We start from the raw sequence: 21,445 nt of genomic DNA, 5'->3' as shown, positions 1-21,445 counted from the left end.
GCTCTTAATCGATAACAGCGTTTTTTTATTTTATTTATATATATATGTGGTGTAAAAGGTGTAATTTGTTAAACTAGATTTCAGTTAGTAACAAAGCAGTCTTCTTATCTTCCATTGGAAGATGAATCATTCTTTAATTGCAAGGCTCATTAAGTAAATTATTGATACAGAAAAATTTATTGTTATTGACATCGGAATTTTTATTTTTTTTACTTAAAAAGGTAAAAATGTAGAATACAACCTAAAAAATTCGGATGGTTTTTTGATTGCTTTATACTACCGATAGATTTTGAACATTTCGTTTTCAAGGATTTTTTTTTTAAGTTTTTAGTTCTCCAGTATCAGCAAGCCATTTCAGTTATGTTTAATTATTTTCATTGGGGTTTCAGAGGCAGTATTTACTAATACAAATTTAAGAACATCTGAAGCTTAATCAATTCGTACATTAAAATAAAATGAACTTTCAAGTTTAAGAGAAAACATCTTAATTTTTTAAATAGAATTGTAAATACATATAAATGTATTTAGATGATTTCAATTAAAAATTTCCTGCAAGTTATTTCAAAAACTGTTAATGCAAATGTGTTCAAATTTTAAATCAATATTTTGATGACAATTTATAGGTAGGTACTGGTAACACGTGTTTGTAACACAAAATTGCAACTTTATTCTCGACAGATGAACCTGAATCGAAACAAAATTGTACTAATTTGCAGATGTCGACATAAATGTGTGCTAATAAACCTACGTTTTGATAGAATTCGCCGAAATCATGGCATAGCCAATTTTCAATTGTTGCGACTCTATGTGATTGAAGGGTAAATTTGATTATCACTTTGGCGTGTTTTTCATCTACACTGGAATCAAATTTCACGTGCACTGCAGATTTTGTCCAAAAAGGGTTCAAAAATAAGTTCTAACGCAACCTCGAAACCGTATCAAAGGCAACAACACATTCTGGTTAATATAAATGTCCAAACTTTGAAACCTATTGAACATTTTGAAGAAATAGTTTCAATATTTTTTAAAACAAGTAACCAGTTGGGAAGGGTGACAAATTATCTTCTATTTTGGTCGGTGCTGGATAACTGGAAGAAGAAGAACGAATGAAAAAGTTCCAGAGTCGGATAACCTGATAACCATTCTAAGCATGGGACGAAAAATTGACAGAATAATTCTTCATGGAACTAGAACCAGGAACTTTAACCACTTGCTGATTTGATTTGGCTTTCTTTTCAGTAAGTAATAATCGCTTGTAACGCTTTATAAACAAAGCATTTTAGGCAGTTTACTGAGCTCAATAGCGACTGGTCCATTGGAATTTGTCACAAACAATCACTAGTGCAGGTACTCGATTCGAAATGTATCATTCCAAAGACGTAATGACAATTTTATGCGTCGAAATTCGATTTAACCGAACTACCTGTAAGCCTTCTTGCAGCCCGTTTCGAACCCCGGTTGCATAAGTTGATAAAGGCCGATGCGAGCGGCGCATGCCGACCACTTAAAAAGCCATAAAATCGTGACGAGCGATCCATAAAACCGAATACGAAAATGAATGAAGAAATAACATGTAATAAAGGCCTAACACACTTCTGGGTAGTTAAAGTGATTTTTACGATCTGTAAACTCGGTCGTAAATGTCTCGTAATGTTCCGGCATTACGATCGTATGTTAACAACGCTAACAACATCATCAGTCCGCCGCTGGATCAACAAATATTCACATTATGCCCGCCTTTTATTGGTCGTTAGTCATATTTAGTTTACTTGTGAATGAGATGCAAATTTACAGTAGAGAAGGGTTTTATGACGCCGCTTAAATGCGGGAGTTTCATGCTTTTGGCTCTGATATTTCCTTCCTCTAGTAGCCTGCTTCCAAATTATCTTTGCTGCCAAATTATCAATTATATAGATTCATTTTTGCCTCAGGGAAACGTTCCACAACTACCGCCTAGTTACGTTTTTTAGTGGTGCTCTCCAAGATGCGCTTACACAGTTCTCATCACTCATATGTTCGAAACTGTAAATTCAGAAGCTGTCACACCTCCAATTATAGCACCCCTTTGTCTCTGTAATTGTTCCTATTGAAGAAGAATCGCCCCCGCCATTGTTCAGCTAACTAACCAACCCCGGATAAAAAAGGGGTCGTAGACTTTAAAACTGCCCTCATAAATCCCAAACTACGGATGGGATTTCTGTCGCAAAGAGGCAAGCGGCATCTGTAGATAAAGTTGTTTTAGCTGCAATACGACATTTTAATTCTGACATTTGTTTACCCGAGAAAAAGACGCATGTCCTAGATTGCAGCAGATAACGTCTCGAGCGCGCGGTTTTCGACGAATTCCACGTTCTTTTTCCATATATGAAAGTATGCCTTGTTAATTTTAAATGCCTGCAATTCTTCGTAATGACGACTGGGATTTTAGTTGGACAAGCTGCAAAAGTTAGATTTATATATCATCTCCGTCTACTATAAATTAGCGCGGAGCAGAAATGATTTTCGTTTTTACTGTTAGTCTCAATAGAGAGTTATTGGTCGGCCAATACGTTCATGCAGTATTATAGTTTGCGCTATTTTGACACAAACGCCTGCGCAAATCAGTCTAAAAAATAAGCACTGTTCTGTAGCTCGATACTCTGTGCTCCGATACTGCACGTTTTATTTTCTACGTTAAACTGGCAGTTGACATTTCTGACGTCCGCTTGCAGGTTATTTCAGTTTCACCCATTTCCAATTGACTACTTGTTGATATATGTAAACATTACATTTAACTACGTATTAAATCTTGTATTACTTATAAAATTGGTTCAAAATGCCACATTTTTGCAGTGTCGTTAACTGATCAATGCGTGCTGAACAAGATACGGTTTCTTTTTTTCGATTTAGCGAGACAAATAGAGGAGAGAGATCATCTGAATGCTTTGCTAGTGAACGTCGAAATGCTTGTGTTAAGGCTTTAAAACGGGTGCCTCTAACTGAAATCTATATGAGAAATGATCGTATTTGCTTAGGACATTTCATAACTGGTAAATATTTGTACAAAAAAGTGATTTTTGCTATTGTTTATGTTTGATTGAAGGAAAACCAGCTGCCTTGCAAGACAAAACTAATCCAGATGTGTTGCCCAACGAAAATTTAGGAAACATTTGTAGTCTGCCAGGTCAATCTGCCTGCCTACTCCCTATTTAAAAGGTTTTTAAAAAGAGCGAGAATGAAGCCAGAGGTTGGTTGTTATGACATTAAAAGGCATAATGTTTTTAAGCTGCTGTTTTTAGGTTCGACCTGAAGTTGTTTCTGCATGGTGCACAAGAATTTGATAGTGTTTCACAATTTATTGAAGAAATTTGTGCAAAGCAGATTTATGGAAGATGTGTTAGTGAGTCAGTTCAAACTGATGTACCTAACTGAAGAATATTCAAGTCGTGATTTTCAGAATTTAGATTTTTGCAATTCAATAATGTATACCTTGCAAGCAAAAGTTCAAGTGATGGATGTAAATGAGAATTATGTTAAAAATAAATGCTTTATCCCTAGCGTGTGTAGCTGATATCTCTTGAACGGTGCCAGATTCAGCATACTTGTAAACTTGCAAATCATTATAAGCCTTGAGCTGTAATCCAATGTAAAAACTATGGCTTTAAATTAAGTAATTCACCAAATACGCCGTGACGTTGGGGAACTTATAAATATCAAGCCGTAATGACCAAGGGGATCAAACAAGGATCAACAACTTCAGTTTGTTTATCGTATCTGTTCCTCGTATCTGCACTAAGTCTTGAATAGTATACACTTCAAGACATAGTTATACTCATCGGACATTTGTTCTAAATAAAAATATTCTCTTTCCTCAGCCTGATAACCATCCCTGTTTATAAATATAAGTTTTATCAAAAATGTAATATTCAAGTTCATTTTCACTTGATCCGCCTATGACTGTGGCTTCTCGAATTTCCTTCATTATAACAATTAAGCGTAAATGGTCAACAGCAACCAAAATCCAACTGAAAAGTAAAAAAATACAAATACACCAACGTAAAATGATTAATAATAAATTGTGTAAGGTTAGGTTACACAATAACACATGTTTAATACTGAAGCAGTGAACTAGGCATTTCAATAACTATCATTTCGTTACAGAAATAACGCAAATGCAGTATTAAAATAAGGAATAACATTAGTACTGCATGACAGTATTTAGCATGTCCAATAACTCTCTAATAACTACATTAGTTATTACTTAAATGGTCAACCCAGAAAATACAATTTTAATCAATTTTTTTTTCATTTTTTGGTTTAACAATATTAAAATTATCAGCGAATTCCATTTTAGAGTTGTCGGAATTTCCGGTATCCGAGTGAATTCATGTGCAATATGCATACGCGGATCTCTCACACTTTACTTCAAAGCCATTTCGATTTAGTGTTCAAAATTCCAGTGATTTTAAGATTAATAACATAAGAAACAGTCAACGATTTAGCAAACATTGCTTAGGCAATGGACAATCATAAAACCGCCAATTTTACCAATTTTTCAGGGCCATATCAAATTAGATTGATTTCTGCTTCTTTAACTAAGAATTAATATGAAAAACAAAACCTTTACGAGTTCAAAATTTACTTAGCACGGTGCTCATGTCCCCTAATTCTGCTTCTTATTAAACAGTTCGTATAAGATTTATGCGGTTCTAAATGGCACCAGAAACAATTTGGATTTGGAAGTACTATTTTTACGTTATATCTCTAACTGTTTATAGCCAAAAATGTAAATAATTCTCTTTATATCTGCACTAATAATCCGAATGTGGGAAATCGACATTCGATATTTTCCGTTTCTGTTATTACGCCAAAGATTAGCTTAGACCTTAATGAAAAAAATTGATTCTTCAGCTGCGTAGATTGTCAGTTTGTTCAAAAATGTTGATATTTGAGAGACCAACAGTCAAAGAGTCGAATTATTAACTTTTTATAAGTAGCGAATTAAACAATTTTAAAAAACTTCAGAATAACATGCGTCTAAAACGTGCTTTGATTCACTTACTCGTGTGTATTTTATATATAACATTATACTGGTTTAGGGCCCCATGAATAAATAAACAATCTATAAGCTGATTATTATAAGATGTGAGACCATTAATCTAGAAAACACGCTTTTGCTTAAGAATGTGTTAAGAAAATGCTGTTTGGACAATAACTGTGGATATACAGAAATTAATATGTGAAACGCCAAATATTATCTAATACATTTATTATCTAAAGACAATAAATTGATAAATAAATTTGTCGTAAGTACTAAAGGTACATTTATTCAGGTTGAAGCGAACATTACTAATCAGATAAAAACAATGTCGATTCATTTGGTATAATTACAGAAATGTGCGAATTACAAAATACGTATAATTTTTCTGCACGACTTCTTAAGGTTGAGCATATGCAGAATAATAAATTTTAAACATAAAATTTTGCCCATAAAATGCTTTAAATAACACAGTTATGTTCACGGCTTGGAAGTAGTCAATTCAACATTTTTATAACAAATTCTCCCATTCACCATGCTTAGCGTATATATTATTTTAACTTGCAGGATGGCAGGATGGCATCTTTAACTGCCTTTTTCTCACATAATGTCAACGACGGACCTGACCAGGTCAGTACCACTTCATCTCTGAGGTTGCAACACGCTATGGTACTGTCCCACCAATAAATAACGCAGGTTGGAGATTATTCTTGTTATTAATTAAAAACACAAAACACCATTCAGAAGGCGAAAAAATATGGCCCACTGTCTAGGTTGAATTATGTCCAGAGCGAAACACGTGACTCTAGAGAAAGAAGGAGATCGGGTCGAAGGGCGGGAAAGAGAAAAAGGGACTGATCAATAAAACATTTCCCCTCGTGCGGGGTTCTCCACCCTCGCTCCCATGAAGAGAAAGAAAATCGTTACTGAGAAGAATGTAATAAATGGCCTCCTTCGCCGAATATAAGTTTTATTGTTCAGGGTGGAATTTTTGCGAAAGTTTTGTGTAACAACTGCAGGAATGCGTGCCAGGAAAAATGCTGGAATTGCGATCACAAAATGAACCGAAATTATTACCAAGGAATCATCAATGCTCGCCATCATTTCAGTTTCCAATCGAAAGGCCGTGCTCTATCGGAATATGGGCAAAAGATTGAAAATGCCAAAGTGGCAAAACTAATATTGTGTCCCAAAGTGTGTTTAACTTAGCCCAACCGAACACACAATCAATGTTTAATTAGTCTGTTATCTTAAGGTGTGAAACTTCAGCTCGCCTTGGAACAATGCATTTAAATTAGCAAATTATTTTTTACTTAACCAGGAAACAATTATTAGTTGTTTGGCGATGTCTGCCCGAAGTTGGGTCTTAAATTAGAGCATCATACTGTGGTGCGACTTCAGTTTTTTTGGTTTCGAGCCGCTTTAATCCATATTCTGACCGTATTTATAAAATTAAAAAAACAAACGGGCGCAAGCTGAAATAATTACTGCTTACAAAGACCTGGACATAAGAAACGTAATAAATAAGAAACTGTATTAAAAATTAGCATAAGTTAAATAATACGAAAGTTTTGGTAGGAACAAGATCAACTTTCGAAACTGATACCCTTCAAAAATTCTGATTTCTTGCATAGCATCTGCTCGTGTAAAAGTTTAAATTTTATGGAAATTTTTGAAGAAAGTCTATAACCATCCATCTTGGTAACCAAAATACCTACCAATGTTTCAAAACTGTGAAACCAGGAGCCTAAAATATTTTTTACATACATTGTATTCAGAAAATATTTTTGCTTTTATTTAACTATTTGATAATAGTTTGCAAAACATCTACTGATAATAGGAACGTTTGGAAAATGTTGAAACCATTTATAATAGCAATAAAATTAAATTCAAATATAGCAATTTTTTAAGAAATACCCAAAATGTATCTGGGAGGCCTAATTAAGTTCCGGAATAAAGTTAAGCAACATCAAATAAGACGTTTATGACTTAAATTTTTCTTAATATTTTCTTAACTTAAATTTATAACTTCATTTTACTTAATAACTAACTCTAACAGAATTGTAAACTAGCGTGGCTCCAAAGGTGGAGTGATATTGTGATGATTTTATAAGTATTCCGCACACCCGTCTACTGAAGAGATCAGATTGCAGAAGTTACTTCACTCTAAATACTCGAGTTGAAGTTATATTTAAATACATCAATAGGGTTAAACGATATCACCGAAAGCGACTTTCGTCGTGTAGGGTGAAATCGGTTTATTAAAGCCCATGATTCCGATCATCGGACTGAAAGGAACGCAACATTCTTAGAAACTTAGGGTGGTATTAACCGTGCTTTCTATATAACAGCTTGAGGTCACCAAATTCGAAACCCTCAGCTGCACGTTTTTTATGCTATTGTCGTTTTTCGGTGACCAGAGATGTCTATGTTTCAATACCAGAGATGTCTCATGCAGTGTAGGAACTCTACATCCGTTTCTAACTCTTTAGAAGATAATCCTTTGAGAAATGCGACCTATTGCCCAACGCGTACCATGAAATAGAGCTTTTTGTTCAAACTCCTACCTTTACGAACTTTTCAACAAAGAGAGATTGGGAAGATAATGAAATGAAACTAAATGAAAAAAGCAAACAGAGGAAACTGAATGATCAATAGAGTGCCAGATTTGAACCTAATAAATTAAATCTAGCTTGTGAGTGAGAAAAAAGTGAAAAGCCGCTTTCAACTGTCGGTTTTTACTTTTCATTTAATAGTTACATTTTTAAAATCAATAATTTCGTCTTGCCATGATAGTATATAATTATGAAGACAATGACAAATTTTCAATTTTAATTATCATCCGAGATAGCTTCATGTTCAGTCTCTATTTTCACAACCTATTGAGTATTGAGCTAAAACGCGTGAAGTTTCAGTTTCAGCATTTTCTTAAATGGAAAATTAATTAATAAGTAACTAATGGAAAAATTAGTAGGGAATTGAAAAATAACTATCTTCCGTCTATCGCGTGGCGCAAAATTATATACATAATGGGAAATATATTTACTATTTACTAGACTAATATGGCATGCCGTAAAAATAAGACAAAACACTGATTATCATTATAGTTTTTTACAGTCCTTTCTTTATACGAATCTTTTACTGTTTCATGCATATTTCGTTGCACTTTAGTGATTCTTTAGCGACACGAATTCTGCCAACTTTGTTTCAACATGTTTGTCTAGAATCAAGATTTGACAAAAACTCCGCTTGCACTTTGCAACCAGAACTTTCAATAAAGCATTTTCTTCTTTATTTACGATTTCACCTTTATTTACGATTTCAATCCCCTTTAGTATTTTCTCCTCGGTATTTACCTAACTAATATCTACTGATTGATAATAGAAATAAATGCTTTAATAATAATTACATAAATGATAATTAAATGCTCTTGGCGTTGTTTTGCTGTGAAAGTTCAATCACCTATAATAACTAATATGGGGCAAAAGTAGCATAAAGCAAGATCAAACACAGACAAATTTCAAAGAGCAAAAGCAAAAACAAATAAATAAGGAGCCATGCATACCACGCACCGCGCCACCTAGGCAATAAACTGCGAATTACACACACTCGGATTTCGCCCGTTACTTCACAACGACGGCCCTCTAGCAGTTAGTTGCACAACTATAGGCACTAAAAAGCTTATAGGCATTCTCCTCCACTTGATTTCAGCCTCACAACGTAGTCGTCTGTTCGTTGGCCTCTAGAGTGAGTTACGAGTTCAGTTGCTACTTGGCGCGGTGTTGCCCATTATTACAGTTTTGTCCTGATTTTCTTAAAGGTGATAGTATACATTTTTAGTGATTTTTGTAAAGGGGCATGGAGTTAATGAGCTTATGAACGCAACTACAATTTGATTTTTGTAAATTGTTAATATTTAAACTTAAGACCAAAACAGTTTTTATAAGAAATATTAAATCGGGTGATGATTCAATCAATCACACATTTGCATTGCCACTGTCTGACTTGCTAAATAAACACAATTACTGGAGTGTGGTTTTCTCATTATGCATATTATTGTCGTGATTACAGTATTTATTGCATTAAGGATAATAAGTTAATTATGCCTATTAATCATAATAGCATAATTGTGCCCGATTAATCAGTACGAAGAATAATATGCCCCCCATAAATTATTGTGGGGAATTAATAAAAAATGACGCCAGAGTATAATACAAAAATTGTTACATCCATTTAGAATGAGCGAAAGCAGGGCCTGTTTGTGTTTGGGAAGAGGTACCACTTCGAGAAATTGACTTAATGGTGAAGGATCCTTTAAGGCCTTTCGGTACCAGCAGTACCAGCAATTTTTCATATTTGAAGATATTTTCTTTTACACTTTTAACTTTTTACATACAAGTGAATTTGGTGCGTTAATGTAGTGTGGTTCAGATTGCAAGATTACATTATCCGCTTTCAGGTTAAAAATGACTAATTTCGAACTGCCCCATATATAGTTGAAAATTTGAAGCCTACAACTTTAATAAAATAAGCAGATTGGGACTTCATTCCATATTGCACTACAAATCTTGATAGTAAACTCGTCATAATAAACAATATTTACTAGGACTAAAAATATCGTATTATATTATAAGTTTCAGACTGTGCTAATACTCTTTTTATTCCATTATCCATGCTAGTAGGTAAGTACCTAATTACCTACTACTTTCCGCCCACATACAAATGTATTATTGAATGTTATTCAAACTCTACCTCCGACATCAGTTCTTTTTATTACCCTGTGATATAACTGATCAATAAGCTCTTTCCGAAGAATTGATCCCAATGGCCATCAAATTTACATACTAATAATCGACCATTAAACCGGACAAAGCTTGTCAACCCTTAAGCGCCATTAAAATCGGTGTAAACAAGTAGCTGGCTGAAATGATCAATGTTATAAAAGTAACACCCTCTTTCCATTTGAATGGGGATAATCGTAATGATGTTTACGACCGTAAAGTTGCTCGTAAAATGGCGCACGTTTACCGTCTTGAGGTTTATAGCTTTATTGATGTTCTGACAGTTCAAATCGAGTCAGAGAAAGGTAAGAAATTACAAAGATTTGTTAGGCGGCATTTAGAATTACCAGTGAATGGTTTAAGACAGGTTATTCATTGTTTTCTACTTGAAAGTGTCGATCTGTGGGACAATTGATTCGAACTCAATACCCCCCCTTAGCGCACAAAGCTTTAAAAATTAGTAATTAGTTCTTTTAATATTTCACATTGTTTTGATGAATAATCATGAACGCAACCCATAATATCACATTAGAAACCTAACGATTCACTGGAGAAACGAAATCTTATCGGCTAGACGGAAAAAGGCGGGAAATAGTTTGGCCTCGCCTAAGTAGATACTGACACGCTAGTTTAGCTTGATTTATTCACGTTAGATAAGAAGCGACCACAACACACGGCTCCATTGAAATTTGAGAAAGAAAATATCTGCAGATTTCGCACAAATTTTACATTGTAGATTCCCAGTCATCATGAGAAATAAGCAGCGCTGTTGCATCCGCTGATAAGAACCTAAACGATAGGAGTCTGGAACATGACCTCCAAAGGCCAAAAGGTTCCCGAAAACAATCAGTTGCTAAGTGGCTTCAAATAATAGTGGGAACAGCAAGGATGCACCCTTGAAAGTGACCTAAAACGCTTCATCTGGCTTCTCAACAATAACCTTAACTAAAATCCTTTAAAAAACCCTTTTCAGCCATCAATGACCAATTCGCACAAAGCAGGTAAATCCTTTTGCTTGAGAAAGGATAAAATCTCATGATCGGATGCTGACGGGTAAATTTCCGGGCAAAAAAGTATCGTTTGCCTCCCGTCGCTTGCCGATTTATTGATGTTTGGAATGGCAACATAAAAGAAATTTACAATATGTGTATCTAATTGTTTGTTTTGAAAACATACTAATTGAGTACAGATGCATCACCATTTGCGTGTGGGTGTGAAAGGACAGTTTTGTTTAGCAAATATTCATTGTAGCGTATCTAGTTTTTCCTGTGGGCATATGTTCTATTCGGTTTTAAGACCTTTGATGGTTGGTGCCATGTTTTGATGTAATTTGTGTGTAAAGATGCCTGATTTAATTCGAAGTTTATATTTTTTCAAAATGTAGGTATAGCTAAAGAAAATCATTCAATTGTCCATTAGAAAAATTATATCGATAAACTGTAAATGGGACCAAAATGAACGTTTATACTAATTAATTAGTTTTTCAGTTTAAATATTTTAGTTGATCCTGTGTGATGAGGAGTGTTCCATTTTTGACTACTTCGTGCCATGATTCGAGTCTTCAATGACGTGCAATTAACATAATTTTTATGGTTTTCCTAATTGACTTTACCTAACACACTTTTCGGTTTTTCTTTTTCAATTCAATTTAACACTTTCATGCAATACCTACAAAAAATGTGGTTTTGTGCAATTATTCCCAGCATTTTCGCTGGTAAATTAAGGACAGTTCAAAACGATGATTATTCTTCAGAAGAATCGGATCAAGGCACGTGTAGGAAATAAAACTTGAGAAAAAAACTGAAGAATTTTTGTTAAACGATACGTAGTGGAACTTTTCGATAAGCTACTTTTGCAGAATACTTCGTTAACTCTTAGTTTTAGGGATATAATAATTTCCATTTGGCATTTATTAATTAACAATGATAAATCAATGCGCCTGAGATCAGTGTCGATAGAAAAAAAGAGCAGAACCACGACAGTAAAAAGTCGCAAATACCTTTCATATTTTCAAGATTAAAACTTTAAAAGCCGGTAAAATCAATGCGCCTGAGATCAGTGTCGATAGGAAAAAGAGCAGAACCACGACAGTAAAAAGTCGCAAGTACCTTTCATATTTTCAAGAATAGAATTTTGAAAGCCGGTAGACACATTCATCAGTAAACTAAAATACATGCACCCATCCACCTTGCGACTAGTTAAACATTTGCTATTTCAACTACGTAGTTAAATATTTTCATAAATGTACGCATTACTTTCATTTTTCTGTGAAAACTTTTAATGAATGTTGCTAATGTATGTTAAAGTAAACAAACTGATTAAGTTAAATTAAAAGAATTTATTAACTCACTTGGCAAAAAAATAACAAAACATTTGTCATAATAGTAATAATAATATATAAAATGGCTACGCATTCGTCATGCAAGAAAACCTATTAACAAAACAAGGTATAAGTTACGTATACATGGATAACATCGGAGATCATTATCTAGTATTTAAATTAATCTAAACAACACCGATTAAAAATATTTGCTACGAATTATGGAAAATTTTAAGTACAGTTCATATTTACGAAGCACACGAATGTCCCTATAAATAACATGTTGGATTCATGCTTTTTCTTATTCGAGTTTCAATTTGATTGCAATGAATTCGGTTTTAAGTACAATGAAAAAAGGAATTCCAGCTATTTTAGCGACCAACGCATCCTATCGTTGCTTCCACCTTATAAACGCTTTAAATTGTCGCTAAACTCGGAAAAGCTACTTTGAGGGCTGAAGATCACTCACCTGTTAAGTAAATGAACTCAGCCACATCCTTTCATTATCACCGGTGGGGAAAATGGGGGGAACTAACTAATTTTGATCCATTGGTTGTGCTGCTGCCGCTGCCGCCGCCGCTGCTGCTTTCTGTGCTTGCGCCTGTTTTTCTTGTTCGTTTAATTCTTTTATGGCCTGCAACAAAAATTATGTATTAGTATTTGGGAAAAGCGGATTGTAATGAGAACGTTGACAGTTTTGTAGCCAATGCTTTCGCATTGCAAAAGTTAGCAGTTAGGATATTAGTTCAAATAGAACTACTAGAGCTGCATGTGAGGAAGAATCACATCTTTCAAGAAAAAGCGGAACTTTACCGGTCGTAATAGTTGAGAAAAACAATGCACATTTTGATCTTGTGGACCATTTGGTTTTATAACCACCCGCACAAAGCAGAGCTACGTGGCAGGGGGGGGTTTGAGAACGGAGAGGAAACATGGACATAATGGAAGGAAATCGGAACTTGTAAATGATCATGAGGGGTTGGCAACTTGCAGGCTGCAGAAAAAAAAACAACTAAAAACAATTTAATCCGTGGACCAATGAAAAAGCGGCAATAAAGCTATGGAACTAGAACATTTCCACCTGGTTCGAAGTTCAATTAACCGTCTAAATCATTCATTCGGAATTAAAAACTGTTAGTTAAAAGTTCAGTTTAGTCGATTCAGAATGAGTTAAAGTGCTGATTCGGCGTTTTGAAGGCCATTTAATTGACAAAAATGAGTTAAACCTCTAAATTCATTCTCAAACATTGATTCAACCTAGTCATGCTGATGATCATGCTTTATTGATCGAACATGCTGCTAACGAATGACATGCATTATTGAAAGCTCTGCGGATCGCAAAGGCTTAAACGAGAGCAAGCTTCAAATTGCAAGATAGAGAAGAATTAGTTTTCCAACAAAAAATATACAAAATTTGTGTTTGTCCAATCTTCATTTTCCTTCATTAAATTCTGTGATTACAAACCTAAAAGAGTATGTGAAATTATTTGCAAACATTTCGATAGCTGATGGTAACTAATATATTAAACGAATAAACATTGAAAATTAAACATTTAATTGCGAGTGGATAATCGAAGTTTTGGTGTTGCGAGAAACATGGAATTTGTATGTATTTTATGTCTGTCAGAGTTTCGCTTTCATTTTAATTTTTCCTTAAAATGCAGTGAAAATAAAGCAGTGTTAGGGAAAAATGCTTATAAAATCATGTTACAAAACATTTACAACTTCAATAGATTAGACATATTTACGCTAAACTTTACGCAGCGTTGCCAGATTACACGGAAAGTTCTATGGAAATTAAATAGTATACTTTAGTGTAGGTATTGTAAGCTTAAATTTTAAGATGCGTTGAATTTGGGTCGCGATAGCTTCATTGTTCATATTTTTTATTTTTCACCGACAACTCTATAAAGTATTGTAGAAGAGAAATTTAATCATAACTTTTGACTATTGACGTGCAACATTCCATGCAAGGGCCCTCAAAACAAGAAAAAGACATGTGGAACAAACCGCAATCAATCAGCTTTAAAATAAGTCTCAAAATTTTGCAAAAACTTCGTTGTAATGGATCTTTGGCACAATTTTGTGTGTCGAATTATGGATTGTTACTTCTTAAAACAAGATTTAACAGTACACGGCAATGGGCAATCTGATTTTCAATGATAAATACAGGGGGATCGATTGTTTGAATCAGAAAAACTCTAAAAGAGGTCAAATGCCTACGGAATTTGAGTTGAGCATCCGTCTAGATAGGAACAACTACAAATATCCTTAAAACCTAAAGTAAATAAAGCAACAAAAGAAGTACATGCAGACCATACGGAAATACAAAAACGAAATTGCAATTACTAAAAATTAACCATATATTCAGTTTTATTGGACCAGAAAACCATTCATCGAAAACTAGACGTAAACAATGCATCGACAGCAAATTATGCATCTTACAGACAACCCGAGTGCGATTAGAAAATTTTTAACTCCAATAGAAAACTTTTTTTTGAAATGAACTCGAATGGAAAGCGAGTACCACTGTTAATGTGATCTAGAAGCAAACGATGGAACGAGAAGAAATATGTGGCTAACAAAATTCCCTTGATATGTTAAAGTATGATACTGTGATCAAAAAGCTCTTTAGGTTTTACTGCATTCATGAAAGACGCCAAACCTTTGCCCGCAAGCCATTTCGTCCTTTAAGAAAAGTAATGAGAATCGTATGTTTACCTGTATTTCCTTTTTAAGTTTCATCCGCCTATTTTGGAACCATATTTTGATTTGTCGTTCTGTTAGGCAAAGCGCGTGCGCCATTTCTATCCTCCGCCGCCTGGTCAGATAATGGTTCGTGTGAAATTCTTTCTCTAGCTCGAGCGTCTGGTACCGGGTGTACGTTTGACGGCCACGCCTTCTCAAACCGTTTGCACCTAGAAAAAAATTCAAAAATTAAAAATCCAGAAAACATTTTTGGAATTAACGTTGTCGAAGCCATTTCTTCAATTGAAAACGAATGCATTGTTAGATGCCTCTCCTCTGTTTCACATTTAATATAAAATTTGTCTTATGAACAGTTGTATCAAGAATAACAAAACCTCCTTACTACACTTACGATAATTTTGAAATATTTTTCGGTTAAATTTGGGTTACTTATTTTAAGTCGAGTTTGCAACGAATAAGTAGCGTGTTTAGAAATTGTAATTTCAAAATTCGACTAAAACTTCCAGTGAAGACGGAGCAAGATAATTCTTAAGTTGTTTTTAATGTCCGTAAGTACTTTTGCACTTAATTTAGTATCATAATGAACAATTGTAGTGTCATAATGTAAAGAGGGCACTAAGTAACTTAATTCAAAATCATGGCATCAAAGATTCTCTTCATCCAGCAAAGCTGCAATTAAATAAGTCTTCGGTTAAAACATCATTCAATTTCATTTGAAATTTGTTATAGGAAAAAAGCAATCATACGGGGACATTACTGCTTCGTATCCGTTCAAAAACTATTTTGAATAAATCGTTCGATATTTATAGCAATTGCAGTATCTGCTGCGATAGCATCTGTGATTAAATGAAAACTAAAAATCTTTGATTTCAACCTCAATGCAAATTAAAGTTTAACTAAAGCTCCAAGCTCTGTTTTGTCAGAACTAGCATAGATAAGGCGATAGTCATACATAGATTGTGTTCTTTAATGTCAAAAACATTTGTTTGTCTTCCAATTATCCATCCGATTAAATTGAAAATTGAGTATCAAACTATAAAACAGAAAAAATAATTTTTATCAAATTCAAACCGATTTAGATCTTCATAAGCCAGAATTCCATTCTCGCCCATTCATAAAATATTCGGCTTCGAGGATCGGCCGTAATTTTAGATACAGAACAGAAAATCAAATAAAATGTAAAATTGTGCCGCCACTAAACAATATTTTCCATATTTTATCATTATCTCTGCTATATTGTACACAATTAATGTTACTGCCCCAATATTTGTTTTGTTTTTGCAATAATAAAGTCATAAATAAATATTAGTCGTAATTTATGGACAGTCCCAGTAACGATAAAGTTTATTTTATGCGATATTCAATTGGCCTTTAATGATATAACGTGATCAATATCCATATTATAATCAGCTCGATTCTTTCTCGAAGAGTTTCAGTTTATTTATTGTTCGTCTCATTAGGCCTAGAATATTATAGGCGTACCTATTTTTTAGTTTACTGTTAGGAATTATTTAAAATACCACAAGGAACAAAGATGTGTTGTCAAAGATAAAGAATAAATTTGGTAGGATCATATGTTAATATCGTAGAATATCGATCAGCTTGCAATAAATAAACATTGCAAATTTATGTTTGCATATGTTATATTATGTATTAAATTATATCACCTGACTTGAATGCTTTTTCATCAGTTTCAATTATTGAAAATTTAATTTTTATAAAACGATTACGCACAAGGGTAAGGTATAACCGAAGAAACGAGCTGACAACTTATACTGATTTCAAGATCGAAACCTCTGATAGACCAGTGGGATAAACTGTGAAAGAAAAGCTCACAAAGGTTATTTTCTAAGACCAAAGCGTTACAAAATTGAAAAAGCCGACAGAAGCGGAATCACCAGAATACCTGCCAATATGGATAATGGGTGAAGTTTGGTTTTACGGTATGGCTGAGGTGACATAATAGAACTATATTGGGAGTTTTTATTCAAACTACATAAAAAGCCCCATTGAAAGCTAAAATTCAGACGCCGTTCACAAAAGGGCAATCCGTTGAATAGTAACCGTTTCGGCAGGTATCACCTTCTATTTCATCTTTGAGAGGTGATGGCAGGGGCTTCCCAAGGAATGGTTCCGCATTGTGACCAGCCAAACCTCATATATTTGAAAAATTCCTTGCTTTAAATGACATACAATTGCATTGAACTGAAGAAAAGGTCAAAATTTAGAGCAAATAGTTCAAGATTCCACAAGCTAATCAACAACACAACAAGAAAAAAAGAGTTGATGAAGTAAACTGAATAAATTGTGCTACTCCAAACCGTTGACATGGATAGGTAATTAAGGAACGCAGTCCAAAATTTCAGTTCGGAAACAAATCGATATGGAATTCCTGTTAATTGTTATCGCAATGTGTGGTCTCTCGCTTGGCGCGATTGAACTTACGCTGCGGCCAGTTAATAAAAGAAGAAGACTTGGCAAAAAACAAAGAAATGAAACGAAAGATGGTTTATGGAGCCTCCGTGGTGATTTTTTTGCTTCGGGTGGAGTTTATCTGATATCGCGCTTTATCAGGCTCAGGAAGGCTAATATTAAAACCGTTTGGTTGGTTTATAGTCGTCGTATATTGTCCGTAATTTTTTATCGATTGGAAATTATAAACGCGCATCGATGTCTAATCCATTACTCTTGGTAGATCCGGGTGATATAAAAATCATGGCGTTCGTGGCGAAACCACCAAGGAATATTTGCAACCATTACAAATTAATAGCGTTTGCATTAAGGCAACCTCAGGGTTGGGCATACCTAAATAGTGTCCCAATTTCGGTGTCCCAAATATCGAAATTTTGAATAATTGCATCATGATTTCAACAACAATCTAGTAACTTTCCATCTCATCTTTCAGTGATAACAGTGACTCAATTACTGAACTTACTCAAAGGCAAACCTCCTTGAAGGAGGTAAAATTGACAAAATAATTACGATTCTTCTTCATGATCATAGTGCCAAAGAAATCTAAATACAGCTGGATATGAAAAGTAATAAAACCATTAAATTTTCTATTAAAAAGTTAAACGAAACCCTGCAGCTTCAGCCGGATTCATCTGCATTAAAACAGCAAATTTGAGAACGCAGCTTTGGCCAAACTATTTAAAAGCGATTTAATCTACCTAATTATTATTTTCATACGTGTTACGAAACACCCACTTAATCCCTGACACGTCTATAGTTATAGAGGTATAATTTAAAACTTCAAGTACAAAGAGAACGCGGACCTGATAATAAAAAAGAGAAGGAGTAAAATAGGTACAACGACCGAAACGTGTTCTTGTTTTTTTTATATTGGTGAGAAGCCCGAATTGGGATTTAATCGCATAGGGAGAAAGTGAGCAAAACCAGAGCTAAAAGTGATTAATAATAATTTACTTGTCCGATATCTTCTTGAACTAGTTAAGAAAGTGTTTCTTTTTAATTAATTTGAGAAACTAGCTGTTAAAACAGAACCAAGCGTCGAATGACGAAAAGTTTTGATTGATTCCGACGGGAACACAGTCTAGCAACTAATCAGCAACAAAATTGGTTAAATGAGGAACAATTGAAGACTCTTACCACAATAACATTATCAAATGTTTTGGCAGCTTGAAAAAAAATGTGTCACAAACGGCACTCAAACCGAGACTGACGCAAACATCTTAGAAATGGCCGTTGGACAGGCATCCTATTCAAAGCTGAGGGAAGCAACATGATTGGTGTTCAGGTTCGACTTCCCGCTGTGGAATTCCAAGCCAGCTTGACAGAGATAAAGGTCTTTATATCTAGTTGGTTCGGGCAGGTAAGAAACCCTGAAGTGTGTTTTGCGTCATCGCTACAGGTACGGTTTAAACACAATCCCATGGAAAACATTCGTTTGCAAACAGCCTAGTAGAATCGAGAAATATGCGAAACACATCTGGCGCTTTGACTGAAAATTTACATTTAAAAACAGAAAAGGTCCTCAAGCCTGTACATTTTTAAACCCAAAGCACGCAGCTTCTTCCGAACGTGAAAATCTAGCTGAGCCAAATAAACAATCGGAAAAACATGTAATGATTAAAGTAGGTAACCTTATTTCCACCATTTTCCTAGAATATACATCTTTATGTTACTGTCAACACAATTCAAAACGGAACGATGAATTAAGTAGGAAAACAATTCCTTATTTAAAAACATTTGTTGATGACATATATTTTCCAGCGGTTTGAGTATCTCTAGTGAGCACAGCCCGAATCCCAACCGCGTGCTGCATATTGAGCTTAATACACGTGCAAATAAATCAAACAGTAAATTTTAAGTGCGATGGCTAATGAGTAAGTGGGTGTTAATCTGGCGAAAGTCGCATTATTGAAGATCGGACATAGTGGCAAGATAATTGTAGAGTACAAGAGCGGTAAATCAAGAAACTGAGGTAAAACGCACGAAAACACTGCTCTGTATATCACTAACTGAAAATAGCACAGTTGATTTTAAACGAGTATTCTCTAAACCTCACCTGTAGCAAAGAAATTAAGAAATGTCTCCGTAGGTTGGACCTAGATGTAAAAAATATTTATGTCATTATTTTGGATAAATAGCATTTTTCATGACAAGTTCTGCATGGTCTACCTACAATGAAACCATCCAGTTTTAATTTTTCCAGTCGTTTACGAGGTTTGTCAAAAACAAAGAAGTTTACCCCAGAGTAAAGTAAGTTTAATTTTGGCAATATCTAAAATTCTTATTAAAAGAAATTGATTAGAACTAAAAACGACATTTGAAGATGTAATTTCATCCAATTGCAAAAAACTCATTCAATTTTTGAATCGAACGTCTACAATAGCAATGCAAATGTTCTGACACACAATAATAATTAAATCAATTACTAATCAAATAATTGATAACGATTTAATAATAAAGAAAAATAAATAGAACAGTGTTTTTTTCACCCAATATTTAAATTGTTTGTGAGCTTCTCGTTGTACATGCGAAGAGTTTTCAGGTGGACAATATCATAAGGATTTTGACAAAAAAATGGAAATTGTGAACTTAAAGCGTAGTTCTAAAATGGGCTTTCTTGCTTCTAGGCTTTTGTAAGCCACAACAGGTTCTACGCCAGCACCTTTTGTATAGTTGGTATCAGAAATCTTAGACTATCTAATTTCACTTTTTTCTGGTGTCACTCATAGCAGGAAGCAGTCGAAACGTGACAATAGAAAACAAACTGGCTTTTCTAGAATCTGCTTAAGAAACACCCACCAGCATATTTATGCGTGTACAATCGGAAGCACAAAATGGGATTTCCTTTGGAATGCTATGCTAATGAGTATGAGAGCCATATTTATACAACTATGCTTATACACAAGATTCCACTTTTTCGATGATTTTCCGGTGAAAAATCCATGACACATCATCGATAACGGTTAGTTATACATGGTGCCTCTAAAAGGCTCGGAAGAATGGTTCGATAATTTTGTTTTTATATTAGCTCCAGGTTAAAATATGACAATCTAAACGAATTTAACTTAGTCCGAAAGTGAAGAATGAAGATTTCGGAAATTCCGAGAGTGAAAACTTCACCTTTACCTACTTCATTTCTTAAATTTTTATCAGCTGGTATTTTAGTTTTTAGGCTGAGAAACTGAAATCAAGTTTACTTTTCACTACAAAATGTAGAGGAGCTTTCTGAACTAGGTACATTACTGGCATTCAACAAATTATTACTTTTAAGCTATTATATTTTTCTTTTGATTATAATTTAACATTATCCAACGTCTTTTATCTAAAAAATGGATAGAGTTGAGTCGAATTTTAGTCACGGCTTAGGAGATATCTCAACTTAAAAAATATTTCGCAATTTAAGTATATTTGTCTTGAAACTAGTCTAACAATGGAAACTGGTTCAATCCTGACGGTTTGAGAAATGACACCGAAATGCTCCAAAAAGTGAGAATGACTTGTTTACGACCCACCAACATTTGTACAGATAAAAATTGAGATTATTTCATTCACGTCATTTTAATAATTCTATTGGAAGTAAGTAATATTAGTCTGCTCTTGTCTATAACCAAATTTGTTTAATTGTAAGTCCAGATATCTCAAAAATTCCAATCTACTCATATCAAGCATATCTGTTTTAGGTAAATAAAGTAAAATGCAGTGCGTCTAAAAATCACTGTAACTTTTACTCAAAAAATAAACGTTTGCGGATTTTGTGACTCAACCAGCTCTACCAGCTATTAAATAAATGTGTCTGAAAATTTCAAACCAAAACCTTTACTGCTCTGCATTTTTTTCTAACTTTTACATGATTTCTTCAGGCCAAAATTCTAAAATTTTTAAAAACACCTTATTTAGTGTTTCAATTAAAAAATATACTATCCATTTCAGGATAAGTTAAGCACAAGCACATATACACTTGAATAACACAAAATTATGATACTCATGTTCAGTGTGCAATTGATTTAACACTACACTGTTAATCGAAGTATCACATGCCAACTTAAACGACATATTAAACAACTTGAAAGATTTCTTCCTGTCTTACTCTCCACTTGCAAAAATTAAAGTAACAAATACGTTTTATTCATTTATTTCTTTCATTCA

At 34.1% G+C, this 21,445-nt stretch overlaps 1 protein-coding gene and 1 long non-coding RNA gene across 4 annotated transcripts in view; one reads left to right on the top strand and one right to left on the bottom strand.

The window, feature by feature from the left end:
* The window catches only part of LOC109538215 (homeotic protein ultrabithorax), a 178,424-nt gene that overhangs the window by 36,331 nt on the left and 120,648 nt on the right, over positions 1–21,445 (bottom strand). For 2 of the 3 annotated variants that reach the window (XM_048667510.1, XM_048667513.1), the window contains 2 exons: positions 14,840–15,036; positions 12,181–12,752 (listed from right to left, as the gene is read on the bottom strand). In XM_048667510.1, coding sequence (XP_048523467.1) covers positions 12,654–12,752; positions 14,840–15,036 — 296 coding nt within the window. In that variant the 3' untranslated portion in view covers positions 12,181–12,653. Of the gene's footprint in view, positions 1–12,180; positions 12,753–14,839; positions 15,037–21,445 lie in introns of those variants that run through there. The other variant, XR_007281770.1, reaches the window with a different exon arrangement.
* Positions 2,530–3,536, top strand: LOC125504884. The gene is made up of 3 exons (XR_007281771.1): positions 2,530–3,029; positions 3,083–3,226; positions 3,279–3,536. It is a non-coding gene; the product is annotated as an uncharacterized LOC125504884 (long non-coding RNA).

The sequence above is a fragment of the Dendroctonus ponderosae genome, unplaced genomic scaffold, assembly GCF_020466585.1.
Source record: "Dendroctonus ponderosae isolate FM_Combo_2020 unplaced genomic scaffold, Dpon_F_20191213v2 Dpon_F_20191213_1, whole genome shotgun sequence".
Lineage (NCBI taxonomy): Eukaryota > Metazoa > Arthropoda > Insecta > Coleoptera > Curculionidae > Dendroctonus > Dendroctonus ponderosae.
The sequence above is the reverse complement of the archived record's forward strand: the minus strand, read 5'-3'. Positions and strand labels throughout refer to the sequence as shown.